The sequence below is a fragment of the Argiope bruennichi genome, chromosome 1 (genome assembly GCF_947563725.1).
Source record: "Argiope bruennichi chromosome 1, qqArgBrue1.1, whole genome shotgun sequence".
NCBI lineage: Eukaryota > Metazoa > Arthropoda > Arachnida > Araneae > Araneidae > Argiope > Argiope bruennichi.
The window spans coordinates 103,178,180-103,199,685 of record NC_079151.1 but is presented as its reverse complement, the minus strand read 5'-3'; the positions used below and the strand labels follow the sequence as shown (position 1 = coordinate 103,199,685).

Here is a 21,506-nt window from a genome sequence, read left to right as displayed (position 1 = left end):
TTATGCTTTGTGCAGTAAAAAGAAGATATCTGCTCATAAAAATATTTACAATAAATGCAAAATGCATTAGCTATTATATGATATACACAATAAGAAAGCTATTTATTAAGCGATGGAGATAAATGGTTCCAAAAAAATTATAGTTTTAAATTGTGTAAGAAGCAATCTACAACATGAAATGAAGAGGAAACTCAAAAGAAAAATGTCTAAAATCATATTGTATTTCAAAAAGTGATTTACACATAAAATTCTTTACACCACTCTTGCTTAATGTTCCACTTAACATACACAGGTATAGAAAAATCATATATGATGTATTTACAATCATTTGTTATTACCAGTTGTTCTCTTCTTCAAAGACCCGCGCCGTCGACGAGACCTCTTCGCTCTCGTTTTCTTCCTCAACAGCTTTTCTTCGTTTTGTTGGGGGTAATTCTAAAGGCAAAAATTTATTTGTATAATAAATTAGCTATTTAAAGCTTATCCAAATATCCAGACTTCGTAATTACTTTCTTATTGCTTAAAGCTAGATTAAAGTGATCCAAACATTTAATTTTTAAATGAATATTAAAAATTGCATGAATATTTTACTTATGGAATCTGAAGAAAATATACACATATACTATACAAATATACAATCTGATTTTGCAATGAAATGAAAAACTGACTTGGCTGCTTGGAAAGTTAAAATGTGTACAATGATCCAGCAATAGCCAATTTAAATTAAAGAATGAACATAAATTCTTGCCCAGATTATTAAAATCAAATATATTAGCAAGTTACATTAGTTTCTTTTTGTAACTTGTAAATTTACAATTAGACCAAATTTCAATGAGTACTTCTCTTGTAGCCTGAAAAATGTTAAGATACAATTTTCATGGTAACTTGTCCAACACCTACTTTGAAAGCCTTCAAATGCTAGGTTATTATAAAAAGCATTCACTCTTATATGTATGGATTAACTGCACCACGAGCTCACCTCTCTCTCTATATATATATATATATATTAAAGAATGTGGCTACCCAATGACAAAATATGGTATGGTAAATATAGAATCTTAATGGTTACCTTGTACAAATGTTTTATAATCAGAACATGATTTCATGTTCAATTTAAATATCCAGTAATTATATTTATGATTGCTTTATTTTATGAAATTGAGAGGTTTATAAAAATCGTATAATAAATAAAAACGACAGCAGAAGAGTTAAAATAGCTATTTAAATAAATTATGCAAAGTTAAGCAATGTAAATTATTCAACTTATCAATTTTTGAAATTGCATTTCAACTGTTATATTCAAATGCAAAATTTCTCTTTCTTTTTACTAAAACTATTTCACCATATTGTTTTATTAAATATGATTATACTTTTAACCACTCTTTCCTCAGAAATATTTGCTACATATTCTGTTAATAATATGTACTGCTACTTATATTTTATATTCTATACTGCTTGATAGTAAATTAATTCTAAAAGTTTAAAAACTTGTTATTACAATCATGTAATAATCAATTTACCAAACTGAGAATTATACTTTTCTAAGAGAACATGTATAATTTAATTTTATCAACAAACTATCTCATAATGACCAATGTTAAATTAGTAAAATTTAAAGTTTAAAATGGTTAGAATAATAAGCACCATTTTCATATTTATACGAAAAATGAGATTTCAAAGTATTTTCTTTCATGGTTTTTTTAACATCTTAAAATTATGGAGTTTAATTTATAAATATTTAATATAAATAAGATGAAACAAATAATTTCAGTGGCAATGAAAATTGCCAATGAGTATAACAAATAAAATAAGGGAACATTACAGATCTTAAATTACCATCTGCAGTTTCTGCCTCATTTTCATCATCTTCGGGTATTAAATCCATACTGCATGCAACAGAGCTCCTGAAAATTTATGCTATTATAATGATAATAACAAAATACATATAAAATAATGTACAATGAACTCAGGATTTCAGTAGGTAAATAATTTATATTATAAAGCAGAAACTGCTCAGTAGTAATATTTAAATTAAAAAAAGAGAGAGAGTAAGGGGGGAAAAAATCTAAATTAAAACTTTTTAGATATACCTTCATTTGCCGATAGGCACATTGAATTTACGAGGGAAGCATACTCAAGGGTCAAAAAATAATTTTAAAAAATATTAAAAATCATGAATAGAAGATGAAAAATTGTTTCTAAGCATTGAAAATATCTGCAAAAATGTAAAGATAAAATATTACTTACTCTGTGTTTCCACTATTTTTTCGTTTGGAGACTGTAGATTTAGGTCCTGGTGGTGATGAAGGTTTCTTACTTTCTTGTTTGTTTGAGTTTAATTGCTGATTGGCCCATTTCTGGTATTCAGCGTATGTTCTGACACGATATACACGACTGGATTTATTTAATAATGCTGTTTTGGCTGTAAAACAGATTTCTTTAAGACACACATATAATACAGAATTACATGATGGGATGAAATCTTATGCATAAAAAAAAATGGAACTCCTTATTTGCATATATTACTCAAATAATATTTTTTAATCAAATTTATTCTAAAAATAAGGATTGGTTATAAAAAGTTAAGTTTAAAATTAATTCCGAGATTCTAGTATATTAAATACTCTTAAGAACAAACTTTTCTAAAAAAAATAAAGAATTTTTAATAAGACTTTATAAAATACTGAATTTCATTAATCATCACTAATTCAAACTTATGATTTGAAAGTTTTTTACTAATACAAATCACAAATAAATAATATTCCAAGATTAATTCCAATTAAATGATATACATAGTCTTTGAAACTGATTACACCTCTCCTCTTTGCAATACGATTTTTAAAAAGACAACTTAATTGGTAATTAGTTATGATTTTGAGCATATTCACAATCTATTGAGTATTAAATGTAACAAATTTAGTGAAAATTATGATTTTCAAAAAATTGCAAATGAAACTGGAATTGCTTTAAATTATAATCTTCATACAAACAATATTCACAATAAGATAATGCACTTGAAATTTTGCTGTAGAGTGTGAATTAAAAATATCTATTATATTAAAAATCAAAGAATTTCTATCAGCTATATATTGTAAAAGTGAAAAAATCCTTCTCTTATTAGAAAGGTAAGGGAAAAAAAGCTCAAGCACATTAGTGAAATTCTGTCCAAGAAACTTGATTTCATTAATTTCAGATCTATTGAACTGAAGATTTACAATATTTCTTTAACCTTCATTTAGACATGAAATGTGAGTATATGCATTCTCTAAAAATAATCAAATTAATCGATAAGTGGAATTTAAATTAAATGTAAAAGTTACATTTCAAAAGTAAATACTATTCAGTTATGAAATAAATTAGTGCATTGTAAGCTGGGTGAATTTCTTAACTGACAAATCTATTAAATTTGTAAATCTATTTACTCAATAATATATACTTAAAAATACTTGCCATTAACAGTGTTTCCTGGGTTCTTTAAAGCGACAAGAGCAGATACATCATCTAACCAATGTACATACACATTTCCTATAAAATTAAATAAACTTGTACTATTCTTGACTAATAATTTTATCCTCAAAAAAATGTTTACAATATTACATAAGTAAATCAAATGTTTACACTTTATCGATTCTTTTAAAATATTTTACAACTTCTTTCTTATAAAACTTTTTTTTTATCTAATTTAACGAAACTGCTTCAAAATTATATATTTACATAAATATATATATTTAAAAATAAGTTTGACAAATTTGTCAAGTCCGAAAGAATATAAATTATTTCTTTAAAAATAGCATCAATATCAACAAAAGCTGATTTTGCAGATACAGTTCACTCCCGATTATGCGCGGAATTGGGTGGCGCGGCCGCCGCGGATAATCCGAAAAAAGCTAAAAACGGGTATAGCAAAAAAGAAAACAGTCATTCCAACTTTGAAAAATCGTTTTATGTACAATAAAACGTAAAATAAACAGCAGGAAATGTTTAACTAATGATTAATATTTTAATATATCACTCAAAACTAACCTAAAATGTATTTTGTTAATGAAAACAGAAAAGTGCTTTGTACTCACGAGAGGCGTCAAGGATACACAGAAAAATTAATACATATGTACTGTTTTAATACTGTAATGTATTATGTAATTAAAAAAGCATAACTGTAAAACTACACCTTTTTGAAGGAATCAGTCATTGCTTTGGAAGCATTTTCTCTTTGCTTGGAAGCAAAAAAAAAAAAAAAAATCTTAGTGCGGCAGGCGCGGATAATCGGGAGTCTATTGTAAATAATTTTCAAAACCCTATTATGCCATTAACGACCCATACCCCCCCCCCCCCCATGTTCCTTCTGGATTTCTATATAATGTAATATATTTTCAAAAGAACTATGGGGACAAGTTAGTTTCAATAATGAACACAGCTTTAGACAAATTAAATTGACATTCATAAGGATACATTTAATTCTCCTTATTATTTGTGTATTCAAACTAAATTCTAAATTTCATGATGATTAATCATTTAGATCCATATTTCAAGAATTCTCAAAAGAAAGCACAAAAGTTTTAGAAATAAGAAAAATATTTTTTTTATATGATTTTATACAATTTGAAATAACTGACTTAAAAAAAAAACTGATTGATAAATCTTAATTTGGATTAAACTTATCAGATTGAATACTTAAAATTCAGTGGCTGATAATTTACCATAGGGAAGGAACAACTCCACAAGATCAATTGTCTTCCATTCCTCAGGGAAACTTACATGAAACACGTTATCTCTGTTAGGTTCAGCTATAGAAAGGGGGGAAAAAAGTAAAGGATTAAATTTTTAATTAGTTAATGAAACAAAGAATATTTCATCTGCATTTATGATATTCCATTAGGGAACATAGAATTTTTTCCTTTATTTAAGAGAAAGACATTACATATTCTGAAGTATAGAAAATATTTTCACTGATTTGTTATTATTTATTTATTTCATGAATATATTAAGATATAATGATTATTTTAAATATGTACTTTCATAAGTATTTATTAAAATTACTTCAGTTTCTCATTTTTAGCAAAGAAAAAAATTTGGAGGCCAAAAGAAGAGGAAAAATAAATAAAAAAAAATAAACAGTAATATAAATATTTGAAGAACTGAAAATGTAGACATTTCAGCACCAAATAATTGATAGATATTACAGTTAATTTAAAATTAAACTGCTTAACTTAATGAGAATCAGAAACAGCATATTACTAGAATATACTATAATTTTTTTTTTTTTTTTTAATCGGCTACAGAACAAACTACTCTTTATAATTTTAAACTCATGAACAAGTTCACTTCATAATTCTTCCATACGAAATAAAAAAAAAAGTTGATATAAAGAAATATATTTCAGAAGCTAAAACTTTCTGTTTTAGAAAAATGTAAATCATTAATGATAAAATTAAATGCACAATTCTAACCAACAAAGAAATTAAATAAGAATAACATCATTACAGAACTGTAATCATATTCTTTACTTACGATCTGGTCCACATAAATTCAAGCCATTAATATCAAAATGTCGTAGAATAAAAAATCTGAAAACAAACGAGCAAATATATGTCATATATATATGCAATAGAAAACATTTCACATAAAATTAAATAAACCCATAACACATGAATCAGTTTTAAATGAATTAGTTAGAGGGTAATACAATATTGTGAACTTATATTCTGATTTCTTTCTTGTTTAGTGTTAAATTTAATACAATTTAAAAATTCATAAAACTAAAAATAGCTGATTAAAAATTTCCAGTCTGCTTCAGACTTATCTATAAAAACAATATTCAAACATTTGTTTTGTTGAAAGGTATAGATTTATAACAAGATTATTATTATTATTATTGTATTGAAATGTACTATTTTTAAATTTTTTATGTTTTAATTGTATAAAAGGTCTAATGTATTTCAAAGTGAAATTTAGTTTGATTATTGTATACATAATCTTGATTTATATTATAAAGAGATTAGGCAAAATCTTATGTTTTTTACTATACACTGCATACTTATTATTTTCTTATACTTACATTTTTGAAATATTTATAAAATTATTTTTAATAACAAAAAGGAAACTAAATAAAAAGAATAAAGGTAATTTTATTTATTTCTCTTCACTAAGTATTATAATAATCTTGGGAAATGCTAACCTTTTGGTAAAATATATTTCATAGAAAGTTTTAATATGGGCTGCTACAAACAGATAATGTGTCAACAAAACTGAGAATTTCATTCATGTCTTTCTTTAAAAGACTAGTCACTGTATTAAAACTGTCTCTGCACTTATGATACAATTGTATAAAATAAAAATGCAAAACACATGCACTTTTACATCATTCAATTTGATAAGTGAAGTGGTAATCCTCCATTTAAGTAAAAAATGTAAGTAAATTCAGTAAAAATTGACAAGCCTATCAAGTGAAATAAAATTTATTCACTCAATCCAAGCTAAAAATCAACCAGAAGTAAAGATATATGATATGACAAATGTGCACATCAAAAATTTTAAAATATTAAAATATGAGACAAAACTAAGCTAAACAATAAGGGGAATTGCAACAATTTTAAAAGAGCGTATTTAAAGGTAATTTATTGAGCTTTAAAATGAAAATGATGTAAACAAATAAAATTTAGTACCGACAAAAGCGTGCAACTAATAGTTGTGTTTATACAGTAAAGTAGGTTTAATATTTTAATGGGAAAAAAAAAAGGAATTATTACAAATTGTGTTCAAAATTTGATAAATAAGTATACACAAATAGAATTTGGTGTCATTTTTTAAAAAGAAATTTCAAGATTATATAAAAATAGCTTTTGTGCATTTGTATGTAATGTATTGTATTTTGAGCAATTATGATAAAAAAAAAATGTAAAATCATTTTTGTCCTTTTGGTGGTAGCAACTTCTTAATAATGCAGTCAATCCGTTCATATGTTATGAAACAAGTGTACCAAATTTCATACAATCCTTACAAGTAGTAAAATATTGTATAAGGTTCAAACTAATGAAAAATAAACATACACATACACACTTAGAAAATTAGAACTATAAAGTCTGCAAAGAAATAAAAAGGGTTTAGAAATGAAAAACTGTTACTCCATTTTAAATCTGAAGATTGCTCAAAAATAGCACAAAACAGTTTTAAGTTTCAAGCTCAAATCTTAATTACAAAGGATGGTAAGAATAATAAATTCATCATATCTAAAAATATAACATTAAACAGCAATTTCACAAAACTAAACAATAAGAAATTTCACATATAATCAAACAAACAAAAACTAAATACCTATTTACATAAGGCGATAAAATTTTGGATGATGGTTCAACATATTCAACACTAGGTGTAACCATTGCACCTAAGAAAAATGATAATACATATAACTTAATTTAAACATTTTAATAATATAATTTTAAAAAATAGCAACATAAAATATCAATTGCATTTGGATGACCAAAAATATAATTATAAATTATAAAAAATAAAATATAAAAATATGAATTTTTAATTTTAAATGTAATTAGAGATCTATTGCACTCTTAATAAAAAGTAATGTTCCCTTTAGTGAATTTAAGTGGTAAGAAATACTCTAATATTCTTTATTTAAAAACATAGCAATATAGAAGAAATATCAATACTGTAAAAAAAATGTTATACTAAATGAGCATGTGAAGGATTTATATATTCTTTCTTTTATCTTCTGAATTTCCAAATTAATATTTGTCTTGCTATAATATGATACATATACCTCAACTTTTAGTACTATTTACAGAAATCACAATTAACATGTAAATGGAAAGTGACAATGACTATATCTTAAATTATAAATTTGCCAGCAAAGTTTTATTCTCTAACAAATAATGAAGAGGAAATGAATATATATAGCAAGGCTGATACCAAACCACAATCATAGCAGGAAAAAAAAAAAAAAATGCAGCTTAGTTGAAATAATTTTCCTTTATGATACAAGAGTTAAAATAAATGGAAACGGTTTCGCTGAGCATGCTTACCAAGTTTCTTGGTCATAGCTATATAGCATAGACCAGACATGAATGCATCATAACCAGCTTCATGAAAATGTTCAGATGTCAAATCATAGCCTTTATAACCATCTGCAACTCCTGTAGAAATAAAAAAATTAAAATATAAACATAAATTTCATGAAATCTGTCGATGAAACATTGCATGAAAAAACGTGAGCTAGTATTGTGATATTTTAAAATTAACACAAAATGTAATCTAGTATTAACATTTAAATGACTTTTCACATTCCATGTTCTCCCAGGCACACTTCAAGAATAAAGAAACATATTCATTAAAAAAATAAGGAAAGATAAAATAAAGATAAAAATTACTATTATTTTCCTTAATTAAATATTCTTATCAGTTGAAATAAAATCAAAATTTAGATATTAAACTATTCTTTAATTCAAAACATTTTTAAAAATAAAATTGTATAGAAAATGTAGTTGGGCTAAAAAAATATTAGTTGGCCTTAAAAAGTTCACAGATATATAAATGGATATTAAGATTGTCAGATAACTTTCTTCTCCACTTTTGAAAGCTAGTTATATATAGGGAAAAAAAATATTACTCACCAATAGGAGGAATCTCAAATGATCTGCCTTGCACTTGCCTCAATAATTCAGATAATTGTGTTGATTCTAAAAACGGCTGTGAATAATGAAGGAAAAAATGATAAGGAGTTATTTTAAAATTAAAGCTCAAGCTTGCAAAGATAAATTTAATATAAAAAAAAAATATCTTAAATTAAGATTTTTTTTAAAAATCATTAGATACTCATCTAACTAACAACTTACTTAACTACTTTTTCATTAAATATTTTTTTTTTTTTTTTGTCTAATACACCTTTTACATCAATATTTAATGAAACATATTATTTAAAAGAGAAATTCAAAACTTATGAAACTGTTTAATTCAGAGGTGTTTCATGTCTTTTAACAGGGAACCAATAATCAGATGTCATAAAAAATAAAAAAAAAGAGAAGATTTTGATTTCCACATTATAAATAAACACTCCAATTTAAAATTGCGAAAATTCCAGTGGAAAATCTCATAAAACATTTGAGATTTATTAATTATTAGAAATCACTCAGCTACATTAAATAAACTGTCAGTTTAAAAAAAATGTCAAATATGCAAATGAAACAGTATTAAAAAATATATAGTAAATCTATGATCAAAAGATGTGAAGTGATTTATTCTATATTTTATATTATATATATATATACACACACGCATACATATATATAGGGTGTCCGTGAATCATGGGCCAAATGCATATAAAGAAGCACTTTTTGTAGAGCAATATGAAGTTGAAGATGAAAAGTGTAGGCAAAAAGAACAAGAAATATTGAGGAAATAAATAAAAAGCATAATATTTTCATAATATTTTTAAAGCAAGTCATATACAAGTTTAGTGATAAAGCTTAAATAGAAATGAATTTTTGGGAAAAAAATATTAAATAGTTATGGAAATATATTTAATTTCCATAATCAAATCATATGCAAAACAATTTTATTCAGCTTAAATGGTATTATGCAATCTTCAAATGCTTCATTGCTATTAGAGAATATTTTTGTGTGATGGAGCAATTTATGCTCCTTTTGAAAGCAAACATGTATCGTATGGAGTTATGGAGCGTAATGAAAGAAAGGCTATAAGTTTTACCATGAACACTTCCCAAATAAGGCAAAAGAGAATCACAAATTTTTTAAGAATTTACACCACCAGCTCTGCAAGAACAGTTAATTCATACCAAGAAACTGGATGCAAGTTGCTCATTCCTCAGCATTTCTTGTTATTTTTACCAATACTTTTCATCTCCAACCCTTACACAAAATATGTTTCTTGATATGTATTTTCCTACCACAAAGTTTGGCCCATGACTACAGTAACACACTATATGTGTGTATATATTTGAAAAGTTTAAATACATTATGTTTTAAACATCTTGATTACTTAAATCATTTTGAGCAACATTTTGCAGAATAAAAATCTATACACAAAATATAAAGCACATATATTCATGAAAACATTTAATAAACTGATAATTTTATTGAGCTAATGTAGCTTAATTATAATTAATTTGTAAAAACTTATTACACAGACAACGTGAGAGATAGCACATTAGTCTAAATATTTAAAATCTTACTCGGAGTCTTTCTGATGAGGCCACATACTTTGTATCTAAAATGTTAGGAAATGTCATGCGAACCATGCTCTTGAATTCTGACAATTCCTACAAATAAGCAAAGACGATGGTGATTAAAAGATCAATCCTGAGAAACATAATTCTAAGTATTTAAAAAGATTTTATTTATACATACACAAATTCAATCAGAAAATTGATAAAATTAGACATAGGGTAGAATTGCACATTGTTTTTAAAACATATTTAAGCAATAAAATACACTCAATTTTCTTTGTTTGTGTCTTTCATCTAAATACAAATTGAAAGAAGCATTTTATCAAAGTAAACAACCAATAACAGTAAGTCCATTTTATAGAAATAAGGGAAAATATCCGAATTCAAGTTTATTTTTTTACGATTCAAAAGAAGTTACCTTTATTAAAATAAATTGCAGAATTATTAAGGGTTTTGCACGTTAAAACATCACAACTATAAATTTTTAATCATGCCATCCAAGATATAAAATATAATGCCAAAATATGCAATTTCAGCCTTTTATTGTATGAAAGAACAGTTAAGATTTGCCTGCAATGTCAAATATGACTCTAGACAAAAGATAAAGCAGAAGTCATTCTCTAAACTTTTATATAGAGCAAAAATTTCCAATTAAATGTTGACTTTAATTAGGAATAATTCATGTAACTGAGACAGTCTGTTTTATTTTCCTAAAACTGCATGCTAACAAATTTAAAAAATATTATGCTATAAGAAATAGCTTATTAATATACCAGTTTTTGAAAATAAACTGAGAGAAAAATGAGAGCACCAGAGGAAATAACACGAATTGGCATAAAAACAGAGAATTTAAAATTAATATCATATTTGGATTATCTATACTTATATAAAGCTCAATGTGTGTGTGTGTGTGTTGGCGCTCTACAGAAAAGACCATTTGACCTACAGCTACCAAATTTGGTACATGTATACCTTAGAGGTCGGTAATGTGCACCTGGTGTCCCGTTTTTTGAATTTTTAATTACAAATTTAATTATTAATTAAAAACTAACTTTTGTGCCAAAAAATCTTTGTATTTTCCCCACCGCCAAATGAGTAAGGTTTCAATTTTTTTTCCCAACAGTAATGAGGCTAGGGTTAACATTTTTCGGCTGATTATTTCAAATGATTCTGTTTATTTTCTTAATGTTTTATGCATTTAAAATTAAACATTATTAATTAATCCATGTTTCAGATTCATTCTGAAGTACTTTTGAATTAAAATAACACAGAATAAAGGAAATTAAAAATTTCTAATCTGCATAGCGTTACACCAACTGGCATAGAAAAATTCACGCATTTGCGTTACCGTAACTGGCGTTGAAAATTTATGCATACGCATTGTGTTCTGATTGTTGACAATATTATCAACAGATGATTCTTGATTTAAATTATCTTTAGGTTAGTTGCATGCTTTTGTAATTAAATTGTATTTATGTTAGCTATATATTATTTGTATATGCTTATAGTTTTAAGTACATCATTTTTTAAGTAGTTTTTTTTTAAACCTGTTTGCGACTGATTATTTTAAACAATTCATTTTATTTTCTTAGTGTTTGATGCATTTAAAATTAAACATTGTTAATTAATCGATCTGTTCATGATGAATTTGAGAAAATTTTGTTGACAAATTCTTGAGATATTACATAAATTAAGAAGGATATTCTTTAGTGCCCATAAAGTTTAAATACTCAGTGACTCTGTTATCAGAAATCATATTATATCAAAATGCTTTGTTTCAGTAAAAAATATTATTATATTAATTGCAGATTAATTCTTTCCACTTTAATTTAAAGCATAGATTCTACGAGAGCTAACAGAAAATTAGAGAAATACATATTACGTTATGACTGAAGGCCTTTATAATATTATGAGTGAATTATACAACTATCAAAATTTGAAATAATAAAATATTTTGATGAAGAATCTATTAAAGTAGGAATTGCGTAAAATATTTAATTATTAAAATTTAAATGAACGGCTGGTCGCCAAAGGCGGCTAGTATAAGTAAATACTGAAATAATTTTTTAATAATGATGATTTATGAGTTATAAAGTAACAAGTACACATGATTATCACAATAAGACAATAGCTAGATGTTCAATATCCAGACTAAAAAAATTTAAATTAACAAAAATGTTAGAAGCTGATTCAAATAACTTCCAAAAATGACTTGCAGATCAATATATTTCCTAATAATCCTAATCCTAACAAATCTTAATAATTAATCCTAAAAAACTTGTAATAAGTGATTAAAATATCATATAAACTACAAATGAGAGCTTTACACAAACAAGCTTATGATGAACAACTGTAATTGAAATTATGTTTTATTGGTAAGGCATAGGTGAAATAAATAAGACCACTGATTCTGAATAACAAAATGTGACCATTCCTTTAGATGGAAGTTGAATGGAAATTATATATATAATCACATCACATCAAAATAGTAGTTCAAAATCTACTTAAAATAAAAAAAAAAAAGAGAAGAACATATATATTTACCTCAGGCAAGTGAAAGAAAAATTGTTCAATGACATGCAAAATATCTAAATACATATGGTGACCAATAACAAGTTTCTTAGATGCTGAGATGTGATCCATAACTTTACGGAATCCAACAGCTACATCCACATCATCCTATTAAAATAAAAATATTTCAAATTTCTTGAGGAATCACTCTAAGCTATAAATTATACATTGCATAATTGAATAATAAATCTTTATTATTAGAAATAAAAGTTATCTCAAAAATATTTCATTTATTATTTTTTAAAAAGGTGCTACTAGCTTAATATAAATATTTAAAATATCCATACAAAGTTTTATATCATAATCAAACTCAAATTCATTTCAGAGAATTAAAATCCATTTTTTTTTTTTTTTTGTATTGCAAAATTAAAGGGACTAATAAAATTACTATTTTTTTTAATAGGTGTATCTTTTAAAATAAAATATAAAAGATGTTTACATATATTCATACAAAGTTTTAACACTTTGCATATGATATACAAAATTTAAAACTGAAGGAGAATAAAATTTTGAATTCCGAATACCATTTTCGAATTTATCAAAGGAATTATAAATTTTTAAAGTGGTCACTAAGATACAGGAACATGAAGGAACTTTCAAGAAATGATATGCAAACCTAAACAATTTAATTAGGAATATTTTCCAGCAAGGCAGCATATGAAAAATATGGAAGAAAAAAGAAAAAATCCCCAATTATACACTAATATAATAATTCTAATATTTACATATACATACAAAAAGGAAATTTTAGTCTTTGCAATTCTCTTTACAGTGCTAAAATAGAAATTCAATTTCAATAAAACATTCAATTCAAACAGGTGTCTCTTATATTTTCATTATTTTTTATGCTATCCAGATTCTTTGTTTTTTCTCCAAAATAGTCATGAGTGGAAATTGAAAGTAGCTTTAATCAATAAATTATAGAAAATGCCAGATTAAAGTCTTCAAATAAAGGAAACAAGTTTATTTAGAAAATTAACTCTTCCTTTTCAATTGGAGATATTTCCATAGATAAATGTAAATTAGAGTAAGACAAGCTGATTTTTTTAAAAAAAAAAAATTTCTTTTGGGGGGGGGGGAGATGAAAAAATTAAAAGGGAGACTGATCAAAAGAAGGAGACTATATGAAAAGAAGTAAAAATGCATCATAAGCATACTGCTACAGAAATTATTGATTATTCTCCTTCCATTTTGTCAGAGTGGTAGCAAAAATTTTAATATCAGTATATAAGACATACAAATCACTGGTCAAGTCAGCATGAATGTTATCGTGCAGACTATATGTACAATTGATTATGCTAAAAGAAATCATTTATTTTAAACATCCTAATTGCTACTCTTCCACCATTAACTTAAGACTGTCACTGTTTTACTTTTTTTTCACTGCAATATAACCAAATTGTTTGAGATGTGAAGCAAAAATACATATTTAAGTTATCAACAATCATATAAAAATATAGTTTATAGCATTTGAATATGAAACATGCAATGAAACACTACACTGTGTTATGCTTAATATTAACTTGAAAATATTAATGCTTAGAGACATTTAAAGAAACAGTTTTGCAATGATTGGCTAAGAAAATCATAAAATCACTGCTATTAGAAAAAGAATGTTATAGATGGATAATAAGGAATGTATATATACCATGTATTAAAAATATATACATACATCCAGTAAATATTACATCCAGTAATTCAATTACATTCTCAGAAATTCTATAAACATTTTTAATCTAATCTTTCTCTGCTGAATTATATATAAAAATGCATAAAAGGATTAATACATGCCAAATACTCACCAAATCATTTATCTCTTGACATTGTAATTTATCAAGTTTATCCTGGTCTGAACATTTGATTATAGTGATATATCTCTGATTACCACTTTCTGCTGTTTTTGATGACATTTCAATGCCTGTTGAATGTTTTGACTGTACAGATTCATATATTAACTTTCTCAGATAGGAACTGCAAGGTTCCAACTGCATGGCAGTCTGAGATTCATCTGAGATGAAAGCATCTACACGTTCACTATAATAAGGATAGTAATATCAATTAAATATAACAAACTATTAAATAAATTTCAGTTAAAAGATGAAATATTAAAAAAAATATTATATATAAATTACAAATAAAGTTGTATAAATAGGAAGTAGAGACTTTCTCATAAAAGCTTTAAGTTAAAAAAGAAAGAGAGAGTGAAATTTTTTAATGAAAAAAAAATCAAATTAAAAGGTTAACTAGTCAAATTTGGCCTCTCAATCATTAGGTCAAAAAATTTTCCAAATGTGATATAAAGGTGCATAGTCAAATTTTATCCTACAAAATAATCCTTTTTTTTAAACACCTAATAGAAAAATAAGAAATTAGTATTTTTGATTGTAGAGCTAAGTGATACACTGAAATGAGTTAAGTGGGTATTAAACAAGTATCCAATGAAATAAAATATAAACATAAAATGCCACTAATAATTGCTGAATATTTCCCAACGACACTGAAACTAAATTATTTAAAATGTTTTTTAAACTTATATCAGATGCATAAGAAGGTAAAAAGGGATCATCACTTCAATATATTTGAAGAAATTGCTTTATAAGTTCTGCAACACATGCAAAACCAGCAGAAAATGTCTCCAAGACTTTTTTGCATAATCTCAAATAAAGGAGTTATCACCCTTTCCTCCAGCATGAAAATCAGGAATATTGGGCAAGGCCAAAGGCATGAGTACTCAGATTTTTATTTTCCTTCCAACATATAAGTGTTTTATGCTTCACTGTACACTAAAGAAAAGCAAGTAAACATTTTGGAAGCTCTTTGGTGGGCCAATAGAAATCAACATTTAATGTGCAGCTACAATTTTAGAAATTAGATTACTTATCAAATTCTATCTATATAAGTTATTATACGATCTAGTGGTTCTGAAATGTGGTGAAACTACCCATCTCTTTGAAAAAAAAATAAGCACTTTAAGGCCCTTATAAAAAACCATTAAAAATTAGAATATTATTTGAGAAGGGAAGAATATCAACAAATCATTTTATATGTATGTTAAACATTTTTTTTTTTTTTTTTTTTTTTTTTGCAAAAATACTCTTAAGATAACAAGTACAAAGTATCAAAATTTTCTATCTCATTCATTAATTTTAATAAATGTTCAAATATCATAAAAATAAGAGCATTATTTAACAAAAATTCCATTGTATCTCAATCTGAAACCCAAAGAAAAAAATTTTTTTCCCTCAACAAATTATTTAATTATTTACTAAATATTTAAATTTTGCAAAATTATTTCATTTTTCTATGCTTTTAGTAATTTTTTTTTATCTTCAAATTCAAAATTCTCAATTTGCAACATTTACTGAAAAAAAATTATTTAACTTATTTTTTTAGAACTATAATAAAACTGTTAATAAATAAAATGACGATTTAAATTTTTTGCTTTTATTTATGTTTAAAATGAACTGAAACCAAAAGTTTAAACTTAAGATAATTTTATATGACTTAATATATAAATAATTAAAATAATTTCATTTATAGTACATTCTCATTTGCTCAATAATAGTCATATATGCAAAGTAGAACACCTTTCCATGAGGAAAAAAAAAAAAAAAATCTTTTGCCAACTAGTGGTGTAATATATTGTAAAATTGTTTACATTAAATATAGTGGAAGGATTTAAACTTACTTTATCTCAGCAATGAATTTTTTATGTTCATCAGGAACATCAACATTCTTCTGCCCATTTGCCTTAGGAGTATGCTTTACAGATCCTCTTTCCATTTCATATTTCTTGGTCACATAATCTCGGACTTTCTTTTCTTGAACAAATGTTAAGTAGGGAATACCTGAAATCCCAATAAACTGATAGTGAGGTACTGAGATATTTACTATGTTTTCAAAACAATATGAAGTAATGCAAGAATTAATGGTTTCTTTTCAACATGAATAAGTTTGATTAAAGTTTAAAAATAGTGAAACTTTTATAAGTGCAAATTTGATTATATTTGAACACATTTTTAATTTAAAAAACAATTTTTTTTTTTAAATTTGAGATTCCAAGGAAAATATAGTGGAACTTAACTAACAAAATCACCCTTCTTATTCATTAACCCTTCTTATTCTTATTCATTAAGTATAAAAATTAATTTTTAACTATATTTGCACATGAACGCCTTAATCTGTATTTAATATATGCATTCTTAAATTTTGGGATAAAAATTTTCAAATGTAGCACCAAAAATATTATCACACATGGAATAAAAATACACTACCTTCATAGATAGTTTTATTAAAATCAAAACCATGAGAGGCAAGGAAATGCAGACTTGATGCCTGGGAAGGAAAATAACAATTTACATATTAGTTAAAACATTCAAATTAAATTTATAGATAAAGAAACACTGAAGCCATTTAAAATGTTACTTACCTGACACAAAAATCTTGGATCAGGAGCTTGTCTTATGTGAGGTCGAGGAAATACGTAGAAATTAAAATCACAATGAGTATACCTAAAGGGAAAAAACATAATAAATAAACATTATAGAAACTATATGGATGAATTTTCTTTAATTTAGTTAAATGGATGAAAATATACAGACTTTTTTTCTTCTGGATGATATTTGAAGGTACTCAAGCCAAACTGAATGATCAAGAATTTTGAACATTGCTAGAAATAAAACAAAAATTGTATTTTATAGTAATTTTCATGTAGAAAATTTTACTAAGTGAAAAAGTTTTAATGGATTAAGATAGAAGATAAATAAATAGAAGAATTTTTAATCACTTTTTAACTTTATTTCATGAAACTTCAGAAAATAATAATTAAGATTCATAATTAATCTTGAAAAAGTTTTATATTTACCTCTCGAAGCTTCGAATATCTTTCTTCCATTGTATCAAAAGCATGTTCTTCAGATCGAGCATTATATAGTCCTATAATTGTAATGATACAAAATTTAATTACTTATAATTCTTACATAAAACAAATAGTTTTAAGATGTTAACAAATCACCATTCTAAAGTCAGTTTATACATAATTATACCAACAAATTTATTTTCAAAATCCAAGATTTTCAACATTTTTCATACAGCAGATTTATATTTCTTTCTAAGAAAAATATTCCTCCCCCATTACGGCAAAGCAATATAAATATAAATTTTGTAAATGCAAACTATGCATCTTATTTTGTATTCAAACCATTGCTACAGAGAACATGTTTTTAACTAATTTACAGCTTTCATTTTCTATAAATATTATGTTCAAATAAAGTTATACAAAATTTCTGTTTATGAAAGTAATAAACTGTTATAAAAGAATTCAGTGGAAAAATAGTTACCAGTGAGTTCAGTGTCAATAGCAAGAAAATCACATTCATCAATGGCTTTTTTGATTGAAGGTAGCAATTCTTCAAAATCTGGAAATAAATTATGCATTTGTTATAAATGAAGCAATAACATATTTAAATGCTAAATTGAATAATTTTAAACTGATATGAAATAAAGCACAAAACAATTTTTATTTTTACTTAAAAGCACAGATTATTTTACAGGACTGACATGCATAATGAATATATATAAAGAAGTTTAATCTATTAAGAGGTTTTTGCCTAATGAGTATATATAGAAGATTAAAATCTATCATGATTAATACAGATTTAAAATAAAGGGCTATATTCTTAGCCTTTTGATGTAATACAATTAATTTAATTACCCTTAAATGAGAGCAAATTTTGAAATTAAAAATATCTTTTCATTCTGATTAATTCAAAAACCTATTTTAAACAGGTTTTCAGTTTTGAATAAGTACTTTTGAAGCATGAAGGGATTTCAATAATTTCTAATGTTTTCATTTTGAAAAGGGTTATAATTTTTAAGAACAGACAATTACTTTAAATCATTCCGAGATCCAGTATACTGATTTTCACTGAACATGCTATTTATTTTGTAAAGGAAAAAAAAAAAAAAAAAACAGTACAATTTTTTTTTGCATAATTAAAAAGCATTTATTAGCAATTTTAAAACACTACTTTGTGGTCATTAATGATATTTAACTATAAAATAATTTTTTTTTTCTGCTAATACTGGCAAATACAATATAAACAGAAAGCAAGTTAAAAAGTACATAGTATTTTTTAACATTTTGATTCAGTTCCAGTAAACATTACAATGAAATATAACAAAATAAAACCTTCTGTAAATATTATACACCAGTATGACCAAGTGCTAGAAAAATCCCAGTTTATATCAACAAAATAGTGAATTTGATATTTTTTAAATCATAAATCAGATTTTTTTAAAAATTCATTCAATAAAATTCCAAGATGGAATCATGAATAATTTCTTCCAGATTTCAAAATTATAATCCCTTTCTCTCTTTTAAAAAAAGCAGGATTATATTCTGCTATTATTTTTATTTGAATTATCTTTCTTAGACAGAAGTTGCTATAATTACCATGGTACCTAAATAAAATAGCTTTTACGAAATTGATGCTGATGATGGAATATATAGCATTTATACAAAACTAATGATTCAGAATAACGATTCTGTAGTTTTTGCTGCAAGACCAAAATGTTTATCTGTTAACTATGACACTACTTTACTCTTCAGCAAAATTAAAATATATGTGGACCGCAGAATTGGGAAACAAATATCCCATAAATCTTTATTTTAAAGTACATAATAATTACAAAAAATTAAGGGCATATGAAGTAGTTTAGTTCCCAAATTACTTTGTCTATCCTTTTTTTTTTTTTTTTTTTGTATGTGTATTCTCTACCATCAGTAGAAGAGCCAACAAATAATATAATCTAATTTCCTGCTCAATAAACTTGACAGCAGACAACTCAACAATATCAAGGATCCAGGAAAGTTCAGCCATCCATTATGATGAATGCATTTTGGAATTTATAAAAAAGGTGAAGTTTTTAAGAAAATGCCCCAGAATCATTAAGTTACAACAAACAGTTCACGTTTTAAATATTCTCAACTTGAGCAAAAGATCAAATGCAATACTGAATTAAGTACCAGAAATTTTTTTCTTCTAAAACTACGCTGAGAAATCATAATCAATACCAACTTGTAACAATAAAAATTTATAATGTTTTTAACATTAGAAAACCACAGTGAACTAACTGCAATATATATCCAAAAATTTCATCAAAATAAATATAGAATTCAAAATGTTATACAGAACATGATATTACAATTATGTTCACACTATACAAAATTTCATGTATACAGCAATGTTTTGTAAAACGGAACAATCCAGTAGCAAGAGTTAAATCTTTTCAATTTTAGTACAACTGGAAAAAAAAAAAGAAAAAAAGGGAGTAGTGCTTTTAAGCATTTTATCTAATACATATTTCTGGGGGAATCAAAATTTTTTTCAGCAAAAATGTTCTGCATAGAAGTTTATTATTGAGACTTAAGAGCACAATAATAATTGAAATTGGGAGACAGTGCAACCCATTAAATCCCAACAGCTGAATCTCTTTAAAATTATGACACTCGGAATGTACAAAGAATTACTTTCTACATTCCAACTGGTTAAAGACATTTTTCAAACCATGTGTTACTTAATTATTTAGGATATATACTTTAGATTTTTGAACTTTACAACTGAAAAGTTGGTTATGATGGCAAGTGAATTGTGATCCCAAATTATATATTAATAAATGACAATAGAATAAATAATCTAACATGCAATAAATAATCTAATCTACTATGCAAGGCAAAACAAACGAAATGCAGTTAGTTTGGTTTTAGGAGAATTTCAGTTTTAACTGAAAAAAAAAAAAAAAAAAGAAGAAAAAGACAAGAACTCCTAAAACAGGGTACTATTATCCCACCGATTTTCTTTTGAAGAAACGAAGCTTTATATCGTAACAATAGTGACCGCAAATTTAAAAAAAAAAAAAAAAAAAATTAAACATTCCGACAAGATACAATTATACACTTCTTGCGTTTTACATAAATAAAAGAATTTTATGTAATTCCATAAATTTTACGTAATGTTCCATAATTTAGATCGACAAAATGAAACCTCATAAGAAATCATGATCTCAATCATGCTCTTTAGAATAGAATATTAAATAACACAATTTAAACAATTGAGACATAAAATCTTGATAACAACATCTGAGAACCGGCTAAAGTTTGGAACTCGAATCAAAATACATTTTTGAAAAATAAAATAAAATATATGTCAGCTACTTACTGGATTTTGTAACCTCCATTTTTAAGATAAATCGGAAATTTATATCAACATTTATATATAAAAAATTCCTATTACGAAAACTACAAAGTTGAGAGTAAATATAAGGTACAGTAGATCTCAAATTTTTCGGCAGCTGTATAGTTACAGTTGAGATTACAAAATTAGAAATTTGCAATTACTAAAATTAAAATTTAACTGAAGTCTTAGCAAAGTGAATATAAATCACTGTGATTGAAAGTGGCCTTTTTGTTATGATCTCAATCATGCTCTTTAGAATAGAATATTAAATAACACAATTTAAACAATTGAGAAATATAAAATCTTTGGGAGGAAAACAACAGCAATTAATCTATGCATTCGAAATATTTACCGAATAAAAAAAATTTAGAAAGAATTAATGGTCATTAATTCATTAAAATCTATGTCATATTTTTAATTGTTTGTTCCTTTGTTTCAGTAAGAGGATCTCAGAGACCCAATATATATATATATTATTGTTAATGTGAATAATCCTGTGTTTATG

At 25.4% G+C, this 21,506-nt stretch overlaps 1 protein-coding gene across 2 annotated transcripts; it reads right to left on the bottom strand.

Moving 5' to 3' along the window:
- Positions 1-198: 198 nt before the first annotated feature.
- LOC129974376 (poly(A)-specific ribonuclease PARN-like) lies at positions 199-21,176 on the bottom strand. Of its 2 annotated transcripts, none has more exons than XM_056087552.1 (19): positions 20,984-21,176; positions 18,104-18,181; positions 17,629-17,699; positions 17,366-17,433; positions 17,194-17,275; positions 17,039-17,099; positions 16,453-16,612; positions 14,567-14,798; positions 12,738-12,872; positions 10,200-10,286; positions 8,622-8,697; positions 8,034-8,144; positions 7,312-7,381; positions 5,509-5,564; positions 4,698-4,784; positions 3,451-3,525; positions 2,248-2,422; positions 1,823-1,904; positions 199-435 (listed from the first exon to the last, which is right to left on the bottom strand). In XM_056087552.1, exons 1-19 carry the CDS (start codon positions 21,000-21,002, stop codon positions 325-327), a joined length of 1,836 nt encoding a protein of 611 aa, XP_055943527.1. In that variant the 5' UTR covers positions 21,003-21,176; the 3' UTR covers positions 199-324. The 2 variants fall into 2 exon arrangements, with proteins under 2 accessions (XP_055943527.1, XP_055943528.1); XM_056087553.1 differs by having other exon boundaries at positions 1,837-1,904; positions 20,984-21,163.
- Positions 21,177-21,506: the final 330 nt, after the last annotated feature.

Excerpts from the sequence above, each read along its gene's own strand:
- LOC129974376 (XM_056087552.1), bottom strand. Across the intron at positions 17,700-18,103 it reads TATTGACACTGAACTCACTG|GACTATATAATGCTCGATCT; the intron begins GTAACTATTTTT and ends TTACAATTATAG. Across the intron at positions 5,565-7,311 it reads TTATCGCCTTATGTAAATAG|ATTTTTTATTCTACGACATT; the intron begins GTATTTAGTTTT and ends GTTTGTTTTCAG.